The sequence below is a fragment of the Lepidochelys kempii genome, chromosome 1 (assembly GCF_965140285.1).
Source record: "Lepidochelys kempii isolate rLepKem1 chromosome 1, rLepKem1.hap1, whole genome shotgun sequence".
Taxonomy (NCBI): domain Eukaryota; kingdom Metazoa; phylum Chordata; order Testudines; family Cheloniidae; genus Lepidochelys; species Lepidochelys kempii.
Window position 1 is genome coordinate 6982071 of NC_136380.1, and position 27042 is coordinate 7009112.

A 27042-nucleotide genomic window follows, 5' to 3' on the forward strand; every position below is an offset into this window, starting at 1 on the left:
TGCAGAGAGCAGGAACAGCAAGAGCCACTTACTCCTAGGGTGGTCAGGGCAATGGAGGACCTGTACTGGGAGGAGAATAAAAGAGTTTGGTTAGTTTAGCCTAACACAATACAGCCTGGCGGCTTCCAAGAGCAGAGCCCATTCTGGTCAAGTCCCTGTGGCTAGGGGCTACCCCAGAGAGCCCCCTTGTGGCCTGAGGTAGCCCTGCAGGTGCCCTGTCTTTCCCTTGTAGAGCCCTTGCAATGACTTACTCTCAGCTTGGGGTACATAAAGAGGTCACATTAATCCAGTTATCTCCAAAACACAGGCTCTCCAACCCTCCAGGCCCATCCTCCTCCTTTACTCAGGACCCCCCACACACACCCTGCTTGCTGCAGTGAGCATTGGTTCAGGCTTGTCACACATCCCGCCCCATCTCTTCCCACTAGGCCCTTCCCCCGGTCCTCCACTTCTCCTGAGGCTCCATCCCTGGCCAAGCTGAGACTGGGCTGTGGTAAGAGCTACCCCAGGATCCCAGGCCACTGTGGGGAGCCCCAGACTCTCCAACGTCCCTGGGGGTATGTCCTGGGGTGTCCAAGGATGATGGGACACAAGCTGAGGGCTGCTCTTGGGGCCCACAGCCACTTGCCCAGGGCAGGATGAGGGTCTGGGGCTCCATACAGTGTCTCTGGCTCCCTGGGCAGCTCCATACAGTGTCTCTGGCTCCCTGGGCAGCTCTTACAACATCCGGTCTCTGGTGTTGGGCCTGGAGAGGGGGTGGAGCCTCAGGTAAAGAGGAGGAGCAGCAGTGAGGCTTGCAGGAAGGGATGGGGCAGAGGGGGAAGAAGAGGAGCAGGGACTGGGTCATTGGGGGGATGTGGCTCCTGCATATGTTCTGCTTTTGCCTTTTTAAAAGGTAGTCACCCCTCACTGAATGGGCTGACCTAGGACAGGAGATGGCGGTGACTGTGGGGGAGCTGAGGCCAGTTTTCACTTTGCACTGCTGGGGAAGAAGAAATGGAGCAGACAGGGATGGAGTCTGGGCCTGAGTCTCTTTCCAGGACTCCTGTGTGTCAGACCCTCACTCACACACACAGCTCTGCCCTGCTCAGTAGGTGTGCTGTGTGCAGAGTCATCAATGGGGGTGGGGGCAGCTGCCTGAATGGCTTCTCCTGAACTCCTGTGTTAATTATGTTTCTGACAGGACACAGTCAAAATTTCCTGGCTGAGTGTGTGGGGGAAGGGAGGGTGTCCGTGCCCCTTGAATAGTCCCTGTCCACAGCTGGTGCAGCCCCATGGATCACACAGCACCCAGAGCGCTCAGGAAGGGTGAACACTGTGACAGAAGAACAGCTCTGCAGCTTTCTTCATGGCCCCTCAATGTTTAACCAGAGACGGGACAGGGACAGGTCAGGTGTAACAGGAAACAACATCCACGTCCCTTCTCTGTATTGACTGTATTGACAGATATTCTGAGGTCAAAGCAGCCACTGATACGGCTATTTATGGGCCAAGAACCTACCGGTGCCCTGGATTTCCATGAACACAGTCACTAGGTGAATGCTGCTGCCTGCCATTGTCTCCTTCTCCAAGTGCCCTGTCCTCACTCCCCAGCTGGTGAGGACAGCCCCTATTCCATTGCTCCAAGCCTTAGATCCCATCAGAAGCTTTCTCTATTGAATGGAGATGAATAGCTCATTGGTCCTGGATGTAAGGGTCCCTAATGTAATAGGTGGAGTGTTTTTTAATCTCCCATGTCACAGGCGCTGTAGCCAGGTGATGAACTGACCCTTCACTTGATGAACAACCTGATTATCCTCCCACAAAGGTGTTTGCTTTTCACGCTGTACACATTTGGGTTCGTCAGGAGTGGGACCAGCAGGTAGACATATCTGAAGCACAGACAGGACAATCTGAAGCAAGTCAGAAGAACTATTCCCTAATCTGTAAAAAGAAAAGGAGTACTTGTGGCACCTTAGAGACTAACCAGTTTATTTGAGCATAAGCTTTCATGAGCTACAGCTCACTCTTATGTGCAGACAAACTTATCTCTGGTATACAGAAGAGCAAGACAACACAGAGGTGGGAAACACAGGTTTTCAGGGCTCTGAGACACTCCACCTTCAATGCAATGCTCAACACTGTTTTGAAGGTCATCACATAAGAGAAGAAGATGAGCAGCGAATCCAACCCCATCGTTAAGAGTGAACCAGACAAGACACAAATGCTGTTGACTGTGATGTCTGAACAAGCCATCTTCATGACCTCCTGGTGCAGGCAGTAGGAATGGGAGAGGACATTGACTCTACAGTATTGGTACCGTTTCAGGAGAAGGGGGAGTGGGATTACTATGGCTACTCCTCTTGGCTATTCTCGGCAGGGTTAAGATGGAGGCATATCTCAGTGGGTTACAGATCGCAACAAAGCGGTCAAAGGCCATCAACAAGAGCATGGAGGATTCAATGCATTGAAGCAAGTGGATGAAGAACAACTGGGCAAAACAGGCATGGAGGCTGACCTCTATTGAGTTGAACAAGAAAGTGCCCAATATCGTCGGTCTGGTGGCTATCAATAAGCCAAGGTCTGTGACGGCCAACATGGAAAGGAAAATGTACATGGGATCATGGAGGCTTGGATCTGTTTTTATAATGAACAGAATGACTGAATTTCCTACTATTGAAATAACATACATTAAGCAGAAGGGGATAGAGATCCACAGATAGACGTCTTCCTGCCCAGGTATACCGGTGAGAAGGGACACTGCATAGTTGAAGTTGGTGTCATTGACAGCTGACATAATGTACTGGGCAGGTCTGAGAAGTGTTGAACTTTCTTTCCTAAAAGGAAAAAGAACAGGAGATTCGATGATATTTAACTAGACATCATTCTGCTCGGAGTTGAAGTCTAGACACTCTCAGGAGTTCAAGGTAGATCAGCAAAAACATAGTAATGGATTTACAGCAATAGGAAGATAGGCACTGCCAGACTGGATCAGACCTGCAGTCCATTTAGCCCTGTGGCCAGTTCCAGATGCTGCAGAGGAAGGTTCAAGAAGCCCTGAAATAGGTAGCTATGAGATAACCTGCTCCCAGGGAATGTTTCTGCCTGACACCCAGTAGTTACACATATTTTGTGGTATAAATGAGGAAAGCTTAGAACCCTTACAAACCTCTTTTTAAAATCCTCATTATTGTAATTGGATTTTCTGGTTAACCATATAAACATCCCGTCCCTCTTTGAATCTTGCTTAGTTTTGGCCCCATTGATATCTTGTGCCTGGGAGTTCCACAGCCTAATGTGCATTGTGTGATTTTAGAGTTCTGACCTTCCCAAAGACATCCTTTTCTGGCCCTTCCCTTTGGAATGTGGCCCATTTTATCATGACATGTATAAACGCATGGCAATTGCATGGTTATGAAAAGTCATTGTATGTATATGTCCTGCTTTGAAGATATTTACAAATGTGTTTCATTGCCTCATTATATGTATTTTTTTAAAACTGTTCTCCAATTCTGAGAGTCCCAGTTATGTCAGTTCCTTTTTGCACTACATGGGATAAATTCTTAGGCGTATGTTCTGGATTCAATAACATTGACTTCAACTGTGTCACTCCAGATTTACATGTGTAAATTCGATCAGAACTGGGCTATATTAACTTTCCCTTAAAAATGCTCCCAGTGATACACTCTGACCCCAAGAGTCCCTACAAGAGAACCTGAAGTGCTTTGCCTGGCAAATGTTGACTGAATTCACAGAGTTCAATCACCCAACGAGTTTCTCTTCATCGTCACAGGACTTGCATCCTCTCCCCATCCAAGGTTCTGTAGATATCTGCAAAGTTACAAGCTAACACAGACAGTTACTTCAGCTGTGCAGGGGCAGGGTTGGCCTTCCACATGGGTGAATAGTGCAAACACTAGGTTTTCACTAGTATCCATTTGAGTGTGCAAGTTACTTCAGCCACGTGCGTGTAACAGGTGGTGGGCAAAAATTATATACAACCACTATTGCATTCCCCTTTCCTGGATCTCAGCTTGACTCTTTGCTGAAACACAGACCAGCAGTTCTGATCTCTCAGGACTTTTTGGAAAGTCTCACACAGGTATTGAACAGGATTTTGTTCATGTCCCTGAATGAAGTGTTAGAAAGAACTTCTGATCAGTTACCAGGAGACAGTATCATACAACTGTTCACTGAACAAAGAGTTAACAGCACAAATCCGTTCCAAACAGTATGTGGAGTACTTCTAAAATGCTTTCTAAAACAATACCAATTAAGCAGTAAAGTTACCACTGCTCCTTCCTGTAGAGATTTCAACAACTCTGCCATTGGCTTTCAATGTACATCCTGTCATGAAAGTTTGGTTTCTAATATTTATATAACAATGAAAAGTTTTGGCATAACATTTACACAAAAGCCATTCCACAGGGATCATTTCCAGGTCCAGTTCTGTTCAATATTTTCACCAATGATTTAGATAATGGCATACAGAGTACACTTATAAAGTTTGCAGATGATACAAACCTGGGAAGGATTGCAAGTGCTTTGGAGGATAGGATTATAATTCAAAATGATCTGGACAAACTGGAGAAACGATTTTAAGTAAATAGATGAAATTCATTAAAGACAAATACAAAGTACTCCATTTAGGAAGCAACAATCAGTTGCACACATACAAAATGGGAAATGACTTCCTAGGACGGAGTATTGCGGAAAGGGATTTCAGTGTCATAGTGGGCCACATGCTAAATATGAGTCAGCAGTGTAAAGCTGTTGCAAAAACCATTCTCAGATGCATTAGCAGGAGTGTTGAAAGCAAGACACAAGAAGTAATTCTTCCGCTCTACTCTGCTCTGATTCAGTCGCAACTGGAGTATTGTGCCAGTTCTGGCCGCTACATTTCAGAAAAGATATGGACAAACTGGAGAAAGTCCAGAGAAGAGCAACAAAAATGATTAAAGGTCTAGCAAACATGACCCATGAGGGAAGATTGAAATAAATGGGTTTTAGTCTGGAAAAGAGAAGACTGAGAGGGGACACGATAATAGTTTCAAGTACATAAACATTGTTACAAGGAAGGGAGAGAAAAATTATTCTCCCTAACCTCTGAGGATAGGAGAAGAAGCAGTGGGCTTAAATTGAAGCAAGGGAGGTTTAGTTTGGACATTAGGAGAAAGTTCCTAACTGTCAGGGTGGTTAAGCACTGGAATAAATTGCCTAGGCATGTTGTAGAAGCTCCATCATTAGAGATTTTTAAGAGCCGGTTAGACAAACACCTGTCAGGGATGGTCTAGATGGTGTTTGGCCCTGCCATGAGTGCAGGGGACTGGACTTGATGGCCTCTCGAGGTGACTTCCAGTTCTACATTTCTATGATTCTATGATTAAGTAGTAAAGTTACCACTGCTCCTTCCTGTACAGAGATTCCAACAACTCTGCTGCTGGCTTTCACAATACATTCCATGTCATCAAAGTTTGGTTTCTAATGTTTGGGTTACAATGAAACATGTTGGCCTAACCTTTACACATTTGCACTTTAGTACACACATGTCAACCCATTCTTTCCCCTCTCATCTACTTTCAGAGATAATTTCTCATTTTAGAGCTGGACTTAAACTGTAGCATCTGTCATCTGGATTTCTTCAGAACCTGAAAAGATCACAGCATTTCAGCCTTCATTCAATCACTTGTCAGCAAACAAAAGTCTAGTATTCTCTCTCCCTGGGGTAATAGCTGACTGGTTCTCCTCAGGTTCTGGTATTGTGACAGACAAAGCTGAGCTGACAAAATGAATGTGTGAGTGTCAAGGTTCCTTCCCCACTCTGAACTCTAGGGTACAGATGTGGGGACCTGCATGAAAATGTCCTAAGCTTACTTTTACCAGCTTAGGTTAAAACTTCCCCAAGGTACAAATTATTTTACCCTTTGCCCTTGGATTTCCACTGACACCACCAAACTTTATCTGGGTTCCTGAAAAAATGGAGTTTGGTCATGTCTTTCCCCCCAAAATCCTCCCCACTTCCTGGGGAAGGTTTGGTAAAAATCCTCACCAATTTGCATAGGTGACCACAGACCCAAACCCTTGGATCTTAGATCAATGAAAAAGCATTCAGCTTCCTTACAAGAAGACTTTTAATAGAAGTAAAAAGAAAAGAATCACCTCTGTAAAATCAGGATGGTGAATACCTTACAGGGTAATTAGATTCAAAACATAGAAAATCCCTCTAGGCAAAACCTTAAGTTACAAAAAAGACACACAGACAGGAATATTCATTCTATTCAGCACACCTATTTTCTCAGCCATTTCAAGAAATCATAATCTAACACATACCTAGCTAGATTACTTACTAAGTTCTAAGACTCCATTCCTGTTCTGTCTCTGACAAAAGCATCACCAGACAGACACAGACCCTTTGTTTTTCTCCCTCCTCCCAGCTTTTGAAAGTATCTTGTCTCCTCATTGGTCATTTTGGTCAGGTGCCAGTGAGGTTACCTTTAGCTTCTTAACCCTTTACAGGTGAGAGGATTTTTCCTCTGGGCAGGAGGGATTTTAAAGGGGTTTACCCTTCCCTTTATATTTATGACAGAGTGTTAAATCCAATTCTGGGGATGTTTCTGGTAGAGCTATAGTGGGTTATTTTTTGGGATGTTTATCTTATGGCTATATTATGTTAAACCAGTTCAGCTTCTCTTAGTTTAATAGCAGGCTGTTAGAAAACAAGCAGGAAGGGAAGCAACAGATCCAGAAAAGCCATCGTTCAGAAACAAGGCAGTTGAGAGACAACACCAGAGCTACGAGCTGGGAATAGCCTATTTTGGGGCTCCAGCCACATTACACAGCTTGTATTATCCTGAGAAGCTCTTCAGACTGACAGGGACCAACAGCAGTAGGGAAGTCTGCCTGTGTCCCCCGTCAGAATGGGAGGGCTTGGGGTAAGAGACAAGGTCAGACCGTTGTTTGAAAACCCTTTAATTCTCCCATGTTACACTTTATTCCTTGTGTTCAAACTAAACAGTGTTTTGGCTCTAGAAGGCTGGCTGGTCACTCCTCTCACCACTACTCACAGACTCCCAAAGGGAAGAACCACAGGTGCCGAACCCACTCAGCAAGCACAGTCCGCCCACAGTGTGCTGTAGCCCAGGGCCTAGTCTGAGGGTGGGAGGATCGTGGGATTCCACCCCTAGGAGAGGGCAGGGTCTGAGGTCTGACATCTGGCACTCAGAGACCAGAACGGGGGTAGAGATACCAGGAGCCCCATAACTCTGAGGGGTATCTATAGACTAGAAGTGCTGGAGCCCTCAGCCAGTCAGGAAACAAAAATATGCCCTATCGGACCTGTTACCACAGAGCAACATAACTGATTGTTCTGCCTTAACAATCGAGCCAGAGAATAAAAGCTTTGAAAATGCATTTGCTGATTAAATTTCCAGGAGGAAATAAACAGGAGGTGATTTGGGAACTAGTCACTGATATTCCAGGGGGATCTCTTCTCACTCATCTGCTCGTAGGATAGGGCCCAGAGCACACAGCACCTCTCGAAATGAGAGCCCTTGAGAAATTCTGACACAGTGCACTGGAGTTTTAACACTCCGAGCTTGCTTTGAATGTCACATTTCTGTGTTGCTTGCACAGCTCATCATGGAGCATGGGAAGATGTAGAGGAAGGGCTCCTAAGCTACCTACTGCTGCCTGCCCTCCAGTCCCATTACAGAGTTACCATGACAGCCCACCTGTGTCCTCTGCCGCTGCACAGAACAGCGGCAAATGGAAACAGCTTGCAGACTTTTCCCTGCAAGTTTGCATTTTAAAGAGAGTGAAACCTGCCAACGTACCGAATTTCTGCTAGAAGGGAGCTGCTGACACCAGAGGTCTTCACCCTAAAGGACAAGGAGTCATCAGAGAGGTTACACGAGCAGCAGCATTTGTTCAGATAGGGAGGTAACTGTCTATATGAAGAATGTTTGCACATTCCCGTAGGGGGCAATTGGCCCTTGGCTCAGTGTGCACCAGCTTTAACCCCCATCACGGCCAATGGCAAACTGCAGAGGCCAAATCACAGGAGACGCTTGGTGAACCTACCCAGCCGGACTACAGCGCCAGCCCTGCTGCAGGCTCTATTCCTGGGATCCAGGCTTGTCGTCACTGTTTGTATGGATCTGATTAGTCACATGGCTACATCGGGGGCGGCCACATGGTAACAAGGTCACAGCTGTGATCTAGCCGAAATAAAATTAATAAATAAGTAAATTAATAATAAAAATATTATTAATAAAGGACCAGATTTTTCCCCAGTAGCCCCCTGACCTGTATTACAAACCCAAGGTGCAGGCCAGGGAAGGGGAGATTCCACAACCCTCCCTACATAGAAATTTCCCTTGGATCGTTCCAGGAAGGGGGTCCCTTCCCTGCTCCCGAGGAATGAAAAGGGGGACCCAGGATCAAGGGATCCCCAAAGTTACGCAAAGATCTTGGTGATCCACTGGTAGCTAGGCCCCCCACCCACAATCTCTGGGCCTCCACAACTGCTCTAGGACCCTCTCTAGCTCCCTCTAGCACAGGCTCATCAGAGATGTGCTACCAGGGCATGTCACAGTAGCCACTGCCTGCAGGATGTGCTGAAGGCACATTGTACAGTGTGGAGGGAGCAACACATAGATGGGAAGGCTGGTTAGAGTAGTTAATGGGCACAATAACCCACCTGCAGACGGTCAGGAGGTTTCGAGACTCCAGAGTCAGAGACTCCATCAGTTCAACCATCATTTACATTCTGAGGATGAGGCAGATGAAAAGCCTCCAATTTCTCTTGGGGATCCAGGCACCTGGAAGCTGAGCTTTCAGAGAACAATGTTCCATTTCCTATGAAAAGTAACCCCCAAAAAGGATGCAAAGGAAACATTTTAGTTTGGGTCAAAACGTTGTGTGTTTTCCAGCCCAGCTCCAGCCACTAGCTGGCAGTAGCCCTCCATCAGCCTCCCACACTGAGCAGCCCCTTAGGGTGACTATAATTCCCAAAGAGAAAACAGGAGACCCCCAGATGATCGCATTAAACCTCCCACCTCCATGAGATGCTGTTGCCTATTGCTGTAACTCTGTAGGGGCCCCCTCAGATTTCAGGAGGCTGTTTCCTCCCCAACACCTCTGCCTCATCCCTTGCAGGTGGCTGGCATCTCCACTCACCTCCGCCGAACATTCCTCCACTCTCCACTTCCCCACTTCTTTGACAGAAGTGGGCATATCTCCTCTTTGCTGTTCCCAGCTGATCAAGTCAGCAAGAGGAAACAGGACAAATGCCTCCTTCTGGAAAAAAAAAAAGTCTGACACAGGACTTAAAAAAGGGACTGTCCTGGCCCAAAAAGATACGTATTGAAACTATATGTATTGTCACCCTACCATAGATGATGGCCACACAAGCCCTATAATGGAGCGAGCCCCTGGAAAAGGCTTGTCTGAATCAAACCATCCATCAGAGGAACAGATTCAGAACATAAGAATGATCATATGGATTCAGACCAATGGTCCATCTAGCCCAGTGTCCTGTCTTCTGACAATGGCCAGTGAAGATGCTTCAGAGGCAATTAACAGATCGGCGCAATTGTTGAGTGTTTCATCCTCTGTCATCTGCTCCCATCCTCTGACAGTCAGTGGTTTACAGACAGCCAGAGCATGGGGTTTCGTCCCTCACTATCCTGGCTAATAGCCACTGATGAACCTCTCTCCCTTGATCTTACCTGGACCCAGTTATGCATTTGGCCTTCACAACGTCACCGAGCAATGAGTTCCACAGGCTGACTGTGCCTTGTGTGAAGAAATAATTCATTTTGTTTCTTTTAAACCTGATGCTCATTAACTTCACGGGTGACCCCTGTGAAGGGGCAAATAGCTTTTCCTGAATCACTTCCTCCACATCAATCATGACTTTACAGACCTCTCTCATATCCCCTCTGAGTCATCTCTTTTCCAAGCTGAAAATTCCCAGGCTTTTCCTCTCCTCATATGGAAGCTGTTCCCTGCCCCTAAAGATTTTTGTCACCTTTGTCTGTACATTTTCCAAGTCTAATATATCTTTTCTGAGATGGGGCGACCAGAACGACACAAAGTATTCAAGGTGTGGGCATACCACAGATTTAGATTTTCATATATTTCTGTCACTCTTCGGGGAGGCGAGCCCACCGGCCCCTCTCCTTCTGCATGAGGCACACCCTACCCTGCACCCGGAATGCCAAGCCCCCCCATCCTGGAGATGCCCAGAGCCTCTACAGCCCACGGGGATGGAGCCGCCCCCCACCCGCCTGAGCCGTGCCACTCCACCTCTCTTGAGACCTGAAGCCAAACTGGGGAAAAGCTTCTCTCGTCCCAAAAAACCTGAGCTTGTTATTTTCACCCTGCAGGTTCCAGGGCAGCCGAGGAGAGGGTTGTGACACTGCCCGCATATTCATCACAGTAGTATCCTTGCAATATGTTTATGACGTAGTTCTGACATATCTTCTACAAAATATAGCCTGTGAGGTGTCTATGAAAAAGTTATGGTTGCCAGAATATGATGATCCTATTTGTGTGCATGTATCATTTTTATATCTAAACTTACGAATATAGACTATGTATCTATGTTCCAGATGTGGTTACACTGGCTTGACAACCACCAGGTAGAATGTTTCCATTGAAGACAGCTAGTTATGAAGGGCCGGTTCAGGGTAGTGGGCCATTAGGGATACAATAGGCCTAAAGAGAAGTTTTTCCCTCACCAGGTGAGCCTTCCTGACAATGTTCCAGACAGCCTATTTGTAATGGCTCCTATGACTCAGTCGGGCATGCAAGGGCATGTGAGATAAATGAAGTTTCTGTGTGTGGGGGGGGGTAGCTCCCTTTTGGACTGGGAAATGCATCCTCCACCTTCCAGAAATTGCTACATAACCTTCTGGCTGGATGTGGGGAATTTGTAGTCACCTACCTTGATGATGTGGCTATATTCTCAGATTCATGGGGAATCACAGATGCCTCCGAGCATGGTGTAGGAGGAGTTTAAAAGCAATAAGGACCACATCAACAATTCCATCCTGTCGTGTTTCTCAGCAAAAGAACTTTCTGAGAGGCAAAGCCACTGGTTACTCTCTGAAAAAGAAGATTACGCCATTGTGTATGCTCTGGAGAAGCTACGCCCATACATTTGGGGACTGCGCTTCCAACTGCAGAATGACAATGCTGCGCTGAAGTGGCTTTACAGAGCCAGAGAGACGAACAAAAAACATCTTTGGTGCAGTTTAGCTAGTCAACACTTTGATGTTGAGATACAACACATTTCAAGAGTCGCTAACAAAGTGGCTGATGCACTCTCCTGGGAAGGTTTCCCAAAATCAGCCGGGTAAAAATGTCCCTGTATTCTAAGGCTTTATACTCCTTCAGATGTAAACATACTGTTTAGTTCTTCATGTAATTATTAGTAAAATTAGCGGTGCATATAATTTATTAACTCTCTTTCCTAAACCTCCAGGAAGAAATCCCAGCAGGTGTGGACCTGACCTGAACCAGGCTGGCCAGCACTGTCTGTGATTTGGGGGGCATGAGATAAGTGAAGGTGTAGGGGGGGTAGCTCCCTTTTATGAACACCCAGACAGGCAGTTAGCTATAAAATCCCTCTTGGCGTCTGTTCTCTGTTTGCTTTACCTGTAAAGGGGTAACAAGCTAACAGGTAAAAGAAAAGGCGTGGGCACCTAACCAAAAGTGCCAATGGGAAGGCTAGAACTTTTCAAATTGGGAAAGAAACTTTCCCTTTGTCTGTTGGTCTCTGGAGAAGGAGACAGGGACCAGCAATGCTGTAAGCAGCAATGCTGTGTAAGTCTTGAACCAGGTATAAAAATTCATCTTCCATACCTAGAAGAAATCATGGGACACGGCATGGTTAAAGAGACATGATTAGGTTTATTTCTTTGTTTTGGCTTTTGGAGCTCCTCTGTGCTAATCCCAGATGCTTTTGTTTGCTTGTAACCTTTAAGCTGAACCCCCACAAAAGCTATTTTGGGTGCTTAATTTTTGGAATTCCTCTTTTCAAATCTAGCAAAAGCCTAAGTTCTGGATGTATTTTTCTTCCTCTTTGTTTTTAATAAAATTTAGCTTTTTTAAGAAGAGGACTGGGTTTTTGGTGTGCTGAGAGGTTTGTGCACATGCTGTTTGATTAGCTGGTGGCAACAGCTACTTTCCTTTGTTTTCTTTTCCAGTTCCTCCCCAAGGAATGGGGGGGAGGACTTTTGCATCCCCCACAGAGAGGAATTCCCAAGTGCTCCTTCTTGGGTCCAAGTTGTTTTATTTTGTTTTTGTTTTGGGTTTTTTTTTGCATTTGGGTGGTGTCAGGAATTACCAAGCTATGGTCAGAGAAAAGCTGTAACCTTGGGAGTTTACTACAAGCCTGGAGTGGCCAGTATTATTTTTTAGACTCCTTGTGGGCCGCCACCTTCTGCACTCGGAGTGACAGAGTGGGGATTCAGCCTTGACAGCATGTGACCAGACCACATGACACTGACTCCATTGTGGTTACCTGTATTTTTCCACTATCTAAGCTGGGGAATAACACCATCTCTTGGCCTCACTCCCTACACAAGGGAACTCCTGCAAACACCTGAGGAACAAAGACTGAATGGGGGGAAGCGCCAGTGGTGGATATAGGCCTGGACAGGCTCAGCCTCCCTGGTGCTGCTGTGGCCACTCGCTGCCAGTTGCAGGGTTCACACAGGGAACTATTTATTCTTCTGTGCCATGCAGGTTCCAGGGTATCTGAGAAGGCAATATGTGCTACTCAGCTTCTTCAGGAATCTCGCTGCACTCCATGGAGATTACTGATGAAACCAGGAAGCTAAGAAACACAGAGCGCTGTGACAGGTTGTCACCCCCAGGGGGCAGTCTCGGTGCTGTGGGAACCCCTGTGCCGCTCATCCCGCCAGCATGGCTGGCCAATCCTACACTGCTTTGCTGGTGACAAAGACAGCCTCTTCAAGACCTGTCATCACCCAACACAACGGTAGGTGGCGCCACACCCCCAATTGAGCGGCCTGAGTGCTTTAGTGAGCCACTCAAGGACAGGCTGGAGGCAACAGACAATTTCCCAACTCCCCAGCCCTTGCTCCCTTACTGGACTATAAACCCCAAATTATACCATTTTGCACGGCATAGGAGTACAACACAAGCTCATTAATCTAGGTGGCTTTCCCCTTGATGTGGGAAGGATATACGACAGCCTTTGAACACAGAGCTGGGATTTTCCCCAGACACTTTACTCAAAACACGCTGGTAAATATAAAGCATAAAATAGTTTTATTACCTACAAAAAGATGGATTTTAAATGGATTGAACCAGATTAAAGCACAATATCTAGCATGTAAACAACAAATGAAAATACACAAAATAAATTGGATATGAATGAACAATTTCTCACCCTGGGTGATGAAACAAGCAGTCCATCAAATTTTCAAACACAAGCTAGAAATCCTTTTAGCTTGGGATCAGCACTTCCCCATGTTCAGAAATTGTTCCTCAGGTGTTTCCAGTAGTTCTCTTGTGTGGGGAGTGAGGCCAAGAGATGGTGTCACTCCCCGTGTTATATAGCAGAAAAATACACCTACCAAAATGGAGTGAACTACATTTGAAATACAGATACATAGTAAATATTTATAATTTCAGATGCAAAAATGATACAAGCACACAAATAGGATCATCATATCCTGCAAATCATAGCTTTCTATAGTAAACATCCAAGAATCTTTTTTCTACAAGACACACATAACTAGATCATAGTCATACCACAATCATAGCACTAAGATCAATATCGGGGGCATATAAAAAGCTCAGGTTCTTTGGAAGAGACATGCTTTTCCCATGGGCTGGCTTGGGGTCTCAGGAGAGTGAGCTCGGCATGGCTGGCAGTGCTCCAGCCGTCCCAGGTCTCCTCCAAGATTGGGGGTGGGGTGGGAGGATCATTGGTTCAGCCATGCGGTGTGTGGAAGCTCTGGGCTGCTCTGGGAGAGGGGGGCTCGCTACTCTGGCTCTGGCTGTGGTGGTGGGGCAAAAGGAGTGGTGAATTAGGGTGGACTGCCCATCTCCAGTTGGGCAGGAGAGTCCTGAAATACAGAGTTCAAGTCCCGCTGTGGGCTGAATGACTTTAAAACAGCATTTGTCCTGAATTACCTGCCATGCCGATCCACGCCTGCAGAAGGCTCATGGGCAGCACCACCCTTTTCACAGTCAGGGGGAGGAGGAGGTCCTTAGCCACCCCTCCTCCCTGCTATGCCCCCCAGTTAGGGGACAGGTGGAGGGTCTGGGGTTCCCCAGAGCAGCACTTGCTCCCAGGGCTCCTCTTACCATGGCCTGTCTGTTATGCCCAGCCTAGTCAGTGAGCGACACTTGAGGAAAGAGGAGGACCAAGAGGTGGGAGTTCAGGGGGGAAGAAGATGGCCGGGGTGAGGCCATGTAGGGTGCATGGCTCCTGCCTGTGTCCTGCTTTTGGCTTTCGAGAAGGTGCTCAGCCTACACTGAATGTGCTGGGCTGAGACAGGAGATCGCCGTGACTCTGTTGGAGACCCGAGGCCTGTTTCTACCCCTCTGCATTGCGGGGGCAGCACAAACAGAGGGGAGGAGTCCTAGGAAATATGATTCTGTGTGCAGAGCCAATAATAAGGGGTGGGGGCTGTTACGTGAATGGCTTCTCATGGGGCTCCAGTGTTAACCATGTCTCTGACATGACTCAGTCTCAAGCACCTGGGTGAGGGCATGGGGGAAGGGTGCGGGACTGTGTCCCTTGAATAGCCCCTGTCCACAGCTGTGGAATGGATCATGAAGCTCCCAGAGCGCTCAGGAAGGACGAGGACTGTGACTGCAGCAGAGCGCTGCAAGACCTCAGCAAGTTTGCAGATGACACTAAACTGGGAGGAGAGGTAGATACGCTGGAGGCTAAGGATAGGATACAGAGGGCCCTGGACAAATTAGACGACTGGGCCAAAAGAAATCTGATGAGGTTCAACAAGGACCAATGCAGAGTCCTGCACTTAGGATGGAAAAATCCCATGCACCGCTACAGGCTAGGGACCGAATGGCTCAGCAGCAGTTCTGCAGAAAAGGACCACGGGGTTACAGTGGATGAGAATCTGGATATGAGTCAACAGTGTGCCCTTGTTGCCAAGAAGGCCAATGGCACACTTCCTTTGAAGTTTTTAAGGTCAGGCTTGACAAAGCCCTGGCTGGGATGATTTAGATGGGAATTGTTCCTGGTTTGAGCAGGGTGTTGGATTAGATGACCTCCTGAGGTCCCTATCAACCCTGATATTCTATGATTCTATGATTCTATGATTTGGACAGTGTGTCAGGCCAGGTGAAATGGGAAACAACCTCCACACCCCTTTTCTTGATTCACTGTATTGACCGGAATTCTGAGATTGGAACAGCCTCCGATATGGCGCTTCATGGGCCAACATCTCACGAGTCCCCTGGCTCTCCAATAGCACAGTCACTTCGTATATGCTGCTGCCTGCCTTGGTCTCCTTCCCCCAGTGCCGTGTCCTCTCTGACCAGCGAGTGGGAACAGCCCCATGTCCACTGCTCCGTGTCTTACACCCCATCTGAACCTCTCTCTAAAGAGTGGAAATCAGTAGCTCTTCTAGGCCTGGTCTACACTGGGGGGGGGGGCGGAATCGATCTAAGATATGCAACTTTAGCTACGAGTATAGCATAGCTGAAGTTGACGTATCTTAGATCGACTTAGAATCACTTTCTCCATGGCCTCACGGCGTTGGATCAACGGCCGCAGCCCCCCTGTTGACTCCGCTTCCGCCTCTTGCCCTGGTGGAGTTCCGGAGTCGACAGCAGAGCCATCGGAGATCGTGTAGACATGGCCCTAGGCTCACACGTAAGGTTCCAGGATTGAATAGGTGGCCACGGCCTGATTTTCTTAACTCCTGTGTCACTGGATGATGAACTGACTATTCATTTGACAAACACCCTAATTATCCTTGCACGAAGGTGTTTGCTTTGCACGCTGTACACTACTGGATTAATCAGGGGTGGGCCCAGCAAGTAGATATAGCCCAGGAGAATTTGAAGCAAGGGAGAAGAGCTCTTCCAGAATCTGTGTATGACAGTCAGGCTGAACTCTGGCATGTAGAAGACCAGGACGGCGCAGAGGTGGGAGACGCAGGTGTTCAAGGCCCTGAGGCACTCCATGTTGGATGCGATACTCAGCACTGCTTTGAGGATCATCACATAAGAGAGGAAGATGAGCAGCGAGTCCAACCACAGCGTTAGAAGTGTTACAAACAAGCCATGGATATTATTGAATGTGATGTCCGCACATGCCAACTTCATGATGTCCTGGTACATACAGTAGGAATGGGAGAGGACGTTGGCTCGACAGTATTGGAACCGTTTCAGGAGTAAGGGGAATGGTAATTCTATGGCCACACCTCTTAGCACAACCACAAACCCCATCTTGGCTATTCTCGGCAGGGTTAAGATGGAAGCATATCTCAGTGGGTTACAGATAGCAATGAAGCGATCAAAGGCCATCATCAAAAGCATGGCGGATTCAAGTGTTGCAAGAAAGTGGATAAAGAACATCTGGGTAAAACAAGCATTGAGGCTGATTTCCCTAGAGTTAAACAAGTATATACCCAGTATCGTCGGTATGGTGGTTATCGATAAACCAAGGTCTGTGAAGGCCAACATGGAAAGTAAAATGTACATGGGCTCATGGAGGCTTGGATCTGTTTTTATAGCAAACAGAATGAGTGAATTTCCTACTATTGAAGTAACATACACTAAGCAGAAGGGGATAGAGATCCAGAGATGGACGTCTTCCTTCCCAGGTATCTCAGTGAGAAAGAAAACAGCAGGGTTGAATTTAGTTTCATTGATAGCTGGCATAATGGACTGAGAAGGTCCGATGAGTTTTAAACTTTTCTTCCTGGAAGGAAAAAGCACAGGAGACTAGATGATATTTATTGAGACATCATTCTGCTCTGAGTGGAATTCTAGAGACTCCCTGGAGTTCAAGGAAGATCAGCAAAAACATAGTTTTAGATTTTCAGCACCAATAGTAACCCATATAAACACCCTGCCCCTCTTTGCATTCTTCTAAGCAACTGGCCCCATTGATATCTTGTGGCTCAGAGTTCCGCAGCCTATTGGAGCACTGTGTGCTTTTGCAATTGTGACCTTCCCACAGACACCCTTTTTGGCCCTGCACTTCTGAGTGTGGCACTTTATCCTATCCGGAGAGTCCAAATTATGCCACTACCTCTTTGGAGCACAGGAGATCATTTTTCGCGCCATTTTCTGAATTCAGTAACATTGACTGTAACGGCATGACTCCAGATTTACATGTGTCAATTCAATTAGAAGAGGACTCCATTAACTTTCCCTTGCCAAATGCTCCCAGTGATATACTCTGACCCCCCAAAATCCCTCCAAGAGAAGCTGAAGTGATTTTCCTAGCCAATGTTGACTGAATGCAGAGAGTTCAATTGTCCTATAGACTTCCCTTCATCCTCACAGGATCTGCATCCTGTATTTGGCAAATGAGAAGCTTGACAGAAAAGACAGAGAGTTATTTCAGCTGGGCGGGGTGGGGTTGCTGTTACAAAAGGGTGAATAGTGCAAACACTAAATTTGCACTAATATCCAGCTGAGTGTGCAAGTTACCTCAGCCAAGCTTGTGTAACAGGTGATGTGTGTAAATCACATTAAAACCACTATGACTCTCCCCTTTCATGCACCTCAGATTTACTCTTTGCTGAAACACGAACCAGCGGTTCTGTTCTCCAGGACCTTTTGGAAAGTCTTTCACAGGTATTACAAAGTGGTTGAGTGCACGAATTCACAATCAGTCCAGAGAATAAAATGGTTAAAAATGCATTTGCTGATTAAATTTCCAGGACAAAATAAACCTGGCGTGATTGGGGAACTAGTAACTCTTATTCCCTGGGGTCTCTTCTTTTGCAGCCCAGAGCATTATCGGGCCCAGAGCACACGGCATCTACAGAAAGAGGAGCTCTTTGGAAATCCTGAAATGGGGCGTCAGGGTTTTAAAACACTCTGGGCTCGCTTTGAATGTCAGATTTCTGTGTAGCTGAAATTATTCACTGTGCAGCATGGGTAGATGTAGGGGAGGAGTTCCCAAATGACCTAGCGCTGCCTTCCCTCCAGCCCCATCACTGAGTCCTCTGCTGCTTCGGACAATATCTGCCAATGGAAACACCTTGCAGCCTTTCCCCTTTACTTCACATTTGAAAGATAGCCAAACCTGCCAACATACCCAATTCCTGCTGGAAGGGGAGCTGCTGACACCAGAGGTCTTCACCCTGTAGCACAAGGAGTCACCGGACAGCTTGCGTGGGCAGCAGGCTGCAGGCAGTATCTGTTCAGACAGGGAGGGAACTGTCTTTATGAAGCAGGTTAGCACATTCCCTTGGGGCCTACTTGGCCATCAGGGAACCTTAGCTGCTCAGCTTAGTTTGCACCAGGTTTCATCCCCGTGACAGCCAATGGCAAACTGCAGGAGGCCAAATCACAGGGGATGTGCGGTGATGCTAGTCAACTGAACTGCAGTGCCAAGCCCTGCTGCAGGCTCTATTCCTGGGATCCGGGTTTGTCATCACTGTTCGTATGGTTCCGATTAGTCACATGGCTACCTCGGGGGCGGCCACCTGGTAACAATGTTACAGCTGTGATCTTGCTGACATAAAATTAATAAATAAGTAAATTAACAATGAAAATATTATTAATATAGGACCAGATTTCTCCCCAGCAGCCCCCTGTCCTGTATTACAAACCCAGGGTGCAAGCCAGGGAAGGGAGATTCCACAAGGCTCCCTACATGGAAATTTCCCTCGGATCGTTCCAGAAAGGGAGTCCCTTCATCAGTTCAACCATCATTTATGTTCTGAGGACGAGGCAGATGAAAAGCCTCCCATTTCTTTTGGGGATCCAGGCAGGTGCAGCTGGGTAACATCATGGCAGCTGAGCTTTCAGAGAACAATGTTCCATTTTCTATGAAAAGTCACCATGTCAGGGTTCCTTCCCCACTCTGAACCCTAGGGTACAGATGTGGGAACCCGCATGAAAGAACCCCTAAGCTTAAAAACTTCCCTAAGGTACAAACTTTGCCTTGTCCTTGAACCCTATGCTGCCACCACCAAGCATTTTAAAAAAAGGACAGGGGAAGAGACGACTTGGGGAGACGTCTTCCCCCAAAATATCCCCGCAAGTCCTACACCCCCTTTCCTGGGGAGGCTTAAGAATAATATCCTAACCAATTGGTTACAAAACCATCAAAGACCCAAACTCCTAGATCTTGGAACAATGGAAAAATCAGTCAGGTTCTGAAAAGAAGGGTTTTATTAAAAAAAGAAAGGTAAAAATCATCTCTCTAAAATCAGGATGGAAAATATTTTACAGGGTATTCAGATACAAAACACAGAGGATCCCCCTCTGGGCAAAACCTTAAAGTTACAGAAAACAGGAATAAAGCTCCTTCTTAAGACAGGGAAAATTCACATAAAACAAAACATAAACTCATCCGTCTTGCCTGGCTTACCTAAATTGGTTGCAATATTGGAGACTTGGATTAGGATAGGCAAGAGAAGATGGATTTCTGTCTTACCTTTCTCAGTCCCAAGAGAGGACAACCACGTAAACAATGAACACAAACAAAACCCTTTCCCCACCCCAAGAATTCAAAGTATCATGTCTCCTTACTGGTCCTTTGGGTCAGGTGCCAGCCAGGTTAGCTGAGCTTCTTAACCCTTTACAGGTAACAGGATGTTGCTTCTGGCCAGGAGGGATTTTATAGCACTCCATACAGAAAGGTGGTTACCCTTCCCTTTATATTTATGACACACCCCCAAAAAGGATGCAAAGGAAACATTTTAGTTTGGGTCAAAATGTTGTGTGTTTTCCAGCCCAGCTCCAGCCACTAGCTGTCAGTAGCCCTCTAACAGCGTCCCACACTGAGCAGCCCCTTAGGGTGACTATAATTCCCAAAGAGAAAACAGGAGACCCCCAGATGATCGCATTAAGGCTCCCACCCCCATGAGATGCTGTTGCCTATTGCTGTAACTCTGTAAGGGCCCCCTCAGGGTTTCAGGAGGCTGTTTTCTCCCCCACAGCTCTGCCTCATCCCTTGCAGGTGGCTGGCATCTCCACTCACCTCCCCCGAACATTCCTCCACTCTCCACTTCCCCACTTCTTTGACAGAAGTGGGCATACGTCCTCTTTGCTGTTTCCAGCTGAACAAGACAGCAAGAGCAAAGAGGACAAATTCCTCCTTCCGGAAAAAAAAAAAGCCTGACACAGGACTTAAAAAAGGGACTGTCCTGGCCAAAAAGATACATAATGAAACTATATGTATTGTCACCCTACCATGGATGATGGCCACACAACTCTATAATGGAGGGAGCCCCTGGAAAAGGCTTGTCTGAATCAAACCATCCATCAGAGGAACAGATTCAGAACATAAGAAATACCATATGGATTCAGACCAATGGTCCATCTATCCCAGTGTCCTGTCATTTGACGATGGCCAGTGAAGATGCTTCAGAGGCAATTAACAGATCGGCGCAATTGTTGAGTGTTTCATCCTCTGTCATCTGCTCCCATCCTCTGACAGTCAGTGGTTTACAGACAGCCAGTGCATGGGGTTTCGTCCCTCACTATCATGGCTAATAGCCACTGATGAATCTCTCTCCCTTGATCTTACCTGGACCCAGTTATGCATTTGGCCTTCACAACGTCACCTAGCAATGAGTTCCACAGGCTGACTGTGCCTTGTGTGAAGAAATAATTCATTTTGTTTCTTTTAAACCTGATGCTCATTATCTTCATGTGTGACCCCTGTGAAGGGGCAAATAGCTCTTCCTGAATCACTTCCTCCACATCAATCATGACTTTATAGACCTCTCTCATATATCCTCTGAATCGTCTCTTTTCCAAGTTGAAAATTCCCAGGCTTTTCCTCTCCTCATATGGAAGCTGTTCCCTGCCCCTAAAGATTTTTGTCACCTTTGTCTCTACGTTTTCTAAGTCTAATATATCTTTTCTGAGATGGGGCGACCAGAACGACACAAAGCATTCAAGGTGTGGGCATACCACAGATATAGAGATTCGTATATTTCTGTCACTCTTGAGGGAGGTGAGCTCACCGGCCCCTCTCCTTCTGCATGAGGCACACCCTACCCTGCACCCGGAATGCCAAGCCCCCACATCCTGGAGATGCCCAGAGCCTCCACAGCCCATGGGGATGGAGCCGCCCCCGCCGAGCCGTGCCACTCCACCTCTCTTGAGACCTGAAGCCAACCTGGGGAAAAGCTTCTCTCGTCCCAAAAACCCTGAGCTTGTTATTTTCACCTTGTAGGTTCCAGGGCAGCCGAGGAGAGGGTTGTGACACTGCCCACATATTCATCACAGTAGTATCCTTGTGATGTGTTTATGACGTAGTTCTGACATATCTTCTACAAAATATAGCCTGTGAGGTGTCTATGAAAAAGTTATGGTTGCCAGAATATGATGATCCTATTTGTGTGCATGTATCATTTTTATATCTAAACTTACGAATATAGACTATGTATCTATGTTCCAAATGTGGTTACACTGGCTTGACAACCACCAGGTAGAATGTTTCCATTGAAGACAGCTAGCTGTGAAGGGCCGGTTCAGGGTAGTGGGCCATTAGGGGAAACAATAGGCCTTAAGAGAAGTTTATCCCTCACCAGGTGAGCCTTCCTGAGAATGTTCCAGACAGCTTATTAGTAATAGGTGTCAGAGTAACAGCCGTGTTAGTCTGTATTCGCAAAAAGAAAAGGAGTACTTGTGGCACCTTAGAGACTAACCAATTTATTAGAGCATGAGCTTTCGTGAGCTACAGCTCACTTCATCAGATGCAGATCGTGGAAACTGCAGCAGACTTTATATATACACAGAGAATATGAAACAATACCTCCTCCCACCCCACTGTCCTGCTGGTAATAGCTTATCTAAAGTGATCATCAGGTGGGCCATTTCCAGCACAAATCCAGGTTTTCTCACCCTCCACCCCCCCACACAAATTCACTCTCCTGCTGGTGATAGCCCATCCAAAGTGACAACTCTTTACACAATGTGCATGACAATCAAGTTGGGCTATTTCCTGCACAAATCCAGGTTTTCTCACACCCCCCCCCCACCCCCATACACACACAAACTCACTCTCCTGCTGGTAATAGCTCATCCAAACTGACCACTCTTCAAGTTTAAATCCAAGTTAAACCAGAACATCTCGGGAAAAGCTTGACAGAGAGATCCACTTCCTGGACACTACAGTGCTAATAAACAATGGTCACATAAACACCACCCTATACCGGAAACCGACTGACCGCTATTCCTACCTACATGCCTCCAGCTTTCACCCTGACCACACCACACGATCCATCGTCTACAGCCAAGCTCTGTGATACAACCACATTTGATCCAACCCCTCAGACAGAGACAAACACCTACAAGATCTCTATCAAGCATTCTTACAACTACAATACCCACCTGCGGAAGTGAAGAAACAGATTGATAGAGCCAGAAGAGTTCCCAGAAGTCACCTACTACAGGACAGGCCTAACAAAGAAAATAACAGAACTCCACTAGCCGTCACCTTCAGCCCCCAACTAAAACCCCTCCAACGCATTATTAAGGATCTACAACCTATCCTAAAGGATGACCCAGCACTCTCACAAATCTTGGGAGACAGGCCAGTCCTTGCCTACAGACAGCCCCCCAACCTGAAGCAAATACTCACCAACAACCACATACCACACAACAGAACCACTAACCCAGGAACCTATTATTAGCCATCATGTGTCAGCAATGCCCCTCTGCCATGTACATTGGTCAAACTGGACAGTCTCTACGTTAAAGAATTAAAAGGACACAAATCAGATGTCAAGAATTATAACATTCATAAACCAGTCGGAGAACACTTCAATCTCTCTGGTCACGCAATCACAGACATGAAGGTCGCTATCTTACAACAAAAAAACTTCAAATCCAGACTTCAGCGAGAAACTGCTGAATTGGAATTCATTTGCAAATTGGATACTATTAATTTAGGCTTAAATAGAGACTGGGAGTGGCTAAGTCATTATGCAAGGTAGCCTGTTTCCTCTTGTTTTTTCCTACACACACCCTCCCCTGTAGTGTCCTGGAAGTGGATCTCTTGTGTGGACTGGACCAGGCTGAGGTTGATCATAGAATCATAGAATCATAGAATATCAGGGTTGGAAGGGACCCCAGAAGGTCATCTAGTCCAACCCCCTGCTCAAAGCAGGACCAATTCCCAGTTAAATCATCCCAGCCAGGGCTTTGTCAAGCCTGACCTTAAAAACCTCTAAGGAAGGAGATTCTACCACCTCCCTAGGTAACGCATTCCAGTGTTTCACCACCCTCTTAGTGAAAAAGTTTTTCCTAATATCCAATCTAAACCTCCCCCACTGCAACTTGAGACCATTACTCCTCGTTCTGTCATCTGCTACCATTGAGAACAGTCTAGAGCCATCCTCTTTGGAACCCCCTTTCAGGTAGTTGAAAGCAGCTATCAAATCCCCCCTCATTCTTCTCTTCTGCAGGCTAAACAATCCCAGCTCCCTCAGCCTCTCCTCATAACTCATGTGTTCCAGTCCCCTAATCATTTTTGTTGCCCTTCGCTGGACTCTCTCCAATTTATCCACATCCTTCTTGAAGTGTGGGGCCCAAAACTGGACACAGTACTCCAGATGAGGCCTCACCAATGTCGAATAGAGGGGAACGATCACATCCCTCGATCTGCTCGCTATGCCCCTACTTATACATCCCAAAATGCCATTGGCCTTCTTGGCAACAAGGGCACACTGCTGACTCATATCCAGCTTCTCGTCCACTGTCACCCCTAGGTCCTTTTCTGCAGAACTGCTGCCTAGCCATTCGGTCCCTAGTCTGTAGCTGTGCATTGGGTTCTTCCGTCCTAAGTGCAGGACCCTGCACTTATCCTTATTGAACCTCATCAGATTCCTTTTGGCCCAATCTTCCAATTGGTCTAGGTCCTTCTGTATCCTATCCCTCCCCTCCAGCGTATCTACCACTCCTCCCAGTTTAGTATCATCCGCAAATTTGCTGAGAGTGCAATCCACACCATCCTCCAGATCATTTATGAAGATATTGAATAAAACCGGCCCCAGGACCGACCCTTGGGGCACTCCACTTGATACCGGCTGCCAACTAGACATGGAGCCACCGATCACTACCCGTTGAGCCCGACAATCTAGCCAGCTTTCTACCCACCTTATAGTGCATTCATCCAGCCCATACTTCCTTAACTTGGTGACAAGAATACTATGGGAGACCGTGTCAAAAGCTTTGCTAAAGTCAAGAAACAATACATCCACTGCTTTCCCTTCATCCACAGAACCAGTAATCTCATCATAAAAGGCGATTAGATTAGTCAGGCATGACCTTCCCTTGGTGAATCCATGCTGGCTGTTCCTGATCACTTTCCTCTCATGCAAGTGCTTCAGGATTGATTCTTTGAGGACCTGCTCCATGATTTTTCCAGGAACTGAGGTGAGGCTGACTGGCCTGTAGTTCCCAGGATCTTCCTTCTTCCCTTTTTTAAAGATTGGCACTACATTAGCCTTTTTCCAGTCATCCGGGACTTCCCCGGTTCGCCACGAGTTTTCAAAGATAATGGCCAGTGGCTCTGCAATCACAGCCGCCAATTCCTTCAGCACTCTCGGATGCAACTCGTCCGGCCCCATGGACTTGTGCATGTCCAGCTTTTCTAAATAGTCCCTAACCGCCTCTATCTCCACAGAGGGCTGGCCATCTCTTCCGCATTTTGTGATGCCCAGCGCAGCAGTCTGAGAGCTGACCTTGTTAGTGAAGACAGAGGCAAAAAAAGCATTGAGTACATTAGCTTTTTCCACATCCTCTGTCACTAGGTTGCCTCCCTCATTCAGTAAGGGGCCCACACATTCCTTGGCTTTCTTCTTGTTGCCAACATACCTGAAGAAACCCTTCTTGTTACTCTTGACATCTCTGGCTAGCTGCAGCTCCAGGTGCGATTTGGCCCTCCTGATAACATTCCTACATGCCCGAGCAATATTTTTATACTCTTCCCTGGTCATATGTCCAACCTTCCACTTCTTGTAAGCTTCTTTTTTATGTTTAAGATCCGCTAGGATTTCACCATTAAGCCAAGTTGGTCGCCTGCCATATTTACTATTCTTTCGACTCATCGGGATGGTTTGTCCCTGTAACCTCAACAGGGATTCCTTGAAATACAGCCAGCTATATACATCCCCATGATGGTGGGATGGAAATTGTTGAAATCATTGTGGAATTCCTCAAGGGCTTCTTTTCCATGGGTCCAGATGATGAAGATGTCATCAATATAGCGCAAGTAGAGTAGGGGCGTTAGGGGACGAGAGCTGAGGAAGCGTTGTTCTAAAGCAGCCATAAAAATGTTGGCATACTGTGGGGCCATGCGGGTACCCATAGCAGTGCCGCTGATCTGAAGGTATACATTGTCCCCAAATGTAAAATAGTTATGGGTAAGGACAAAGTCACAAAGTTCAGCCACCAGGTTAGCCGTGACATTATCGGGGATAGTGTTCTTGACGTCTTATAGTCCATCTTTGTGTGGAATGTTGGTGTAGAGGGCTTCTACATCCATAGTGGCCAGGATGGTGTTATCAGGAAGATCACCGATGGATTGTGGTTTCCTCAGGAAGTCAGTGGTGTCTCAAAGGTAGCTGGGAGTGCTGGTAGCGTAGGGCCTGAGGAGGGAGTCTACATAGCCAGACAATCCTGCTGTCAGGGTGTCAATGCCTGAGATGATAGGGCGCCCACGATTTCCAGGTTTATGGATCTTGGGTAGTAGATAGAATATCCCAGGTCGGGGTTCCAGGGGTGTGTCTGTGCGGATTTGATCTTGTGCTTTTTCAGGAAGTTTCTTGAGCAAATGCTGTAGTTGCTTTTGGTAACTCTCAGTGGGATCAGAGGGCAATGGCTTGTTTCCTCCCCCCCCCCCCCCCCGCACCCAGACGTTCAGGTTAAACTTGGATTTATACTGTAAATGTCCCACCTTGATTATCATACACATTGTAAGGAGAGTGGTCAGTTTGGATGAGCTATTACTAGCAGGAAAGTGAGTTTGTGTGTGTGTTGGAGGGGGGGTTGAGAAAACCTGGATTTGTGCTGGAAATGGCCCACCTTGATTATCATGCACGTTGGAGGGAGAGTGGTCACTTTGGATAAGCTATTACCAGCAGGAGATTGAGTTTGTGTGTGTGTGGGTTTTTTTTTGGGGGGGGGGGGTGAGAAAACCTGGATTACACATTGTAAAGAGAGTGGTCACTTTGGATGGGCTATTACCAGCAGGAGAGTGAGTTTGTGGGGCGGGGTGGGGACGGAGGGTGAAAAAACCTGGATTTGTGCTGGAAATGGCCCAACTTGGTTATCATACACATTGTAAGGAGAGGTTTCAGAGGAACAGCCGTGTTAGTCTGTATTCGCAAAAAGAAAAGGAGTACTTGTGGCACCTTAGAGACTAACCAATTTATTTGAGCATGAGCTTTCGTGAGCTACAGCTCACTTCATCAGATGTTTACCGTGGAAACTGCAGCAGACTTTATATACACACAGAAATCATGAAACAATACCTCCTCCCACCCCACTGTCCTGCTGGTAATAGCTTATCTAAAGTGATCAACAGGTGGGACATTTCCAGCACAAATCCAGGTTTTCTCACCCTCCACCCCCCCACACAAATTCACTCTCCTGTTGGTGCTAGCCCATCCAAAGTGACAACTCTTTACATAATCAAGTCGGGCTATTTCCTGCATAGATCAAGGTTTTCTCACATCCCCCCCACCCCCATACACACACAAACTCACTCTCCTGCTGGTAATAGCTCATCTAAACTGACCATTCTCCAGGTTTAAATCCAAGTTAAACCAGAACATCTGGGGGGGGGGGTAGGAAAAAACAAGAGGAAACAGGCTACCTTGCATAATGACTTAGCCACTCCCAGTC

The 27042-nt window shown here is 46.8% G+C and overlaps 1 protein-coding gene and 1 pseudogene across 1 annotated transcript; both read right to left on the reverse strand.

Annotated features, from left to right (window-relative positions):
* Nucleotides 1-1771: 1771 nt before the first annotated feature.
* On the reverse strand, nt 1772-2776 carry LOC140905600 (olfactory receptor 51G2-like; annotated as a pseudogene).
* A 13166-nt stretch (nt 2777-15942) lies between these two features.
* LOC140896302 (olfactory receptor 51G2) lies at nt 15943-16878 on the reverse strand. The gene has a single exon (XM_073307943.2). The coding sequence runs from the start codon at nt 16876-16878 to the stop codon at nt 15943-15945; it is 936 nt and encodes a 311-aa protein (XP_073164044.2).
* Nucleotides 16879-27042: the final 10164 nt, after the last annotated feature.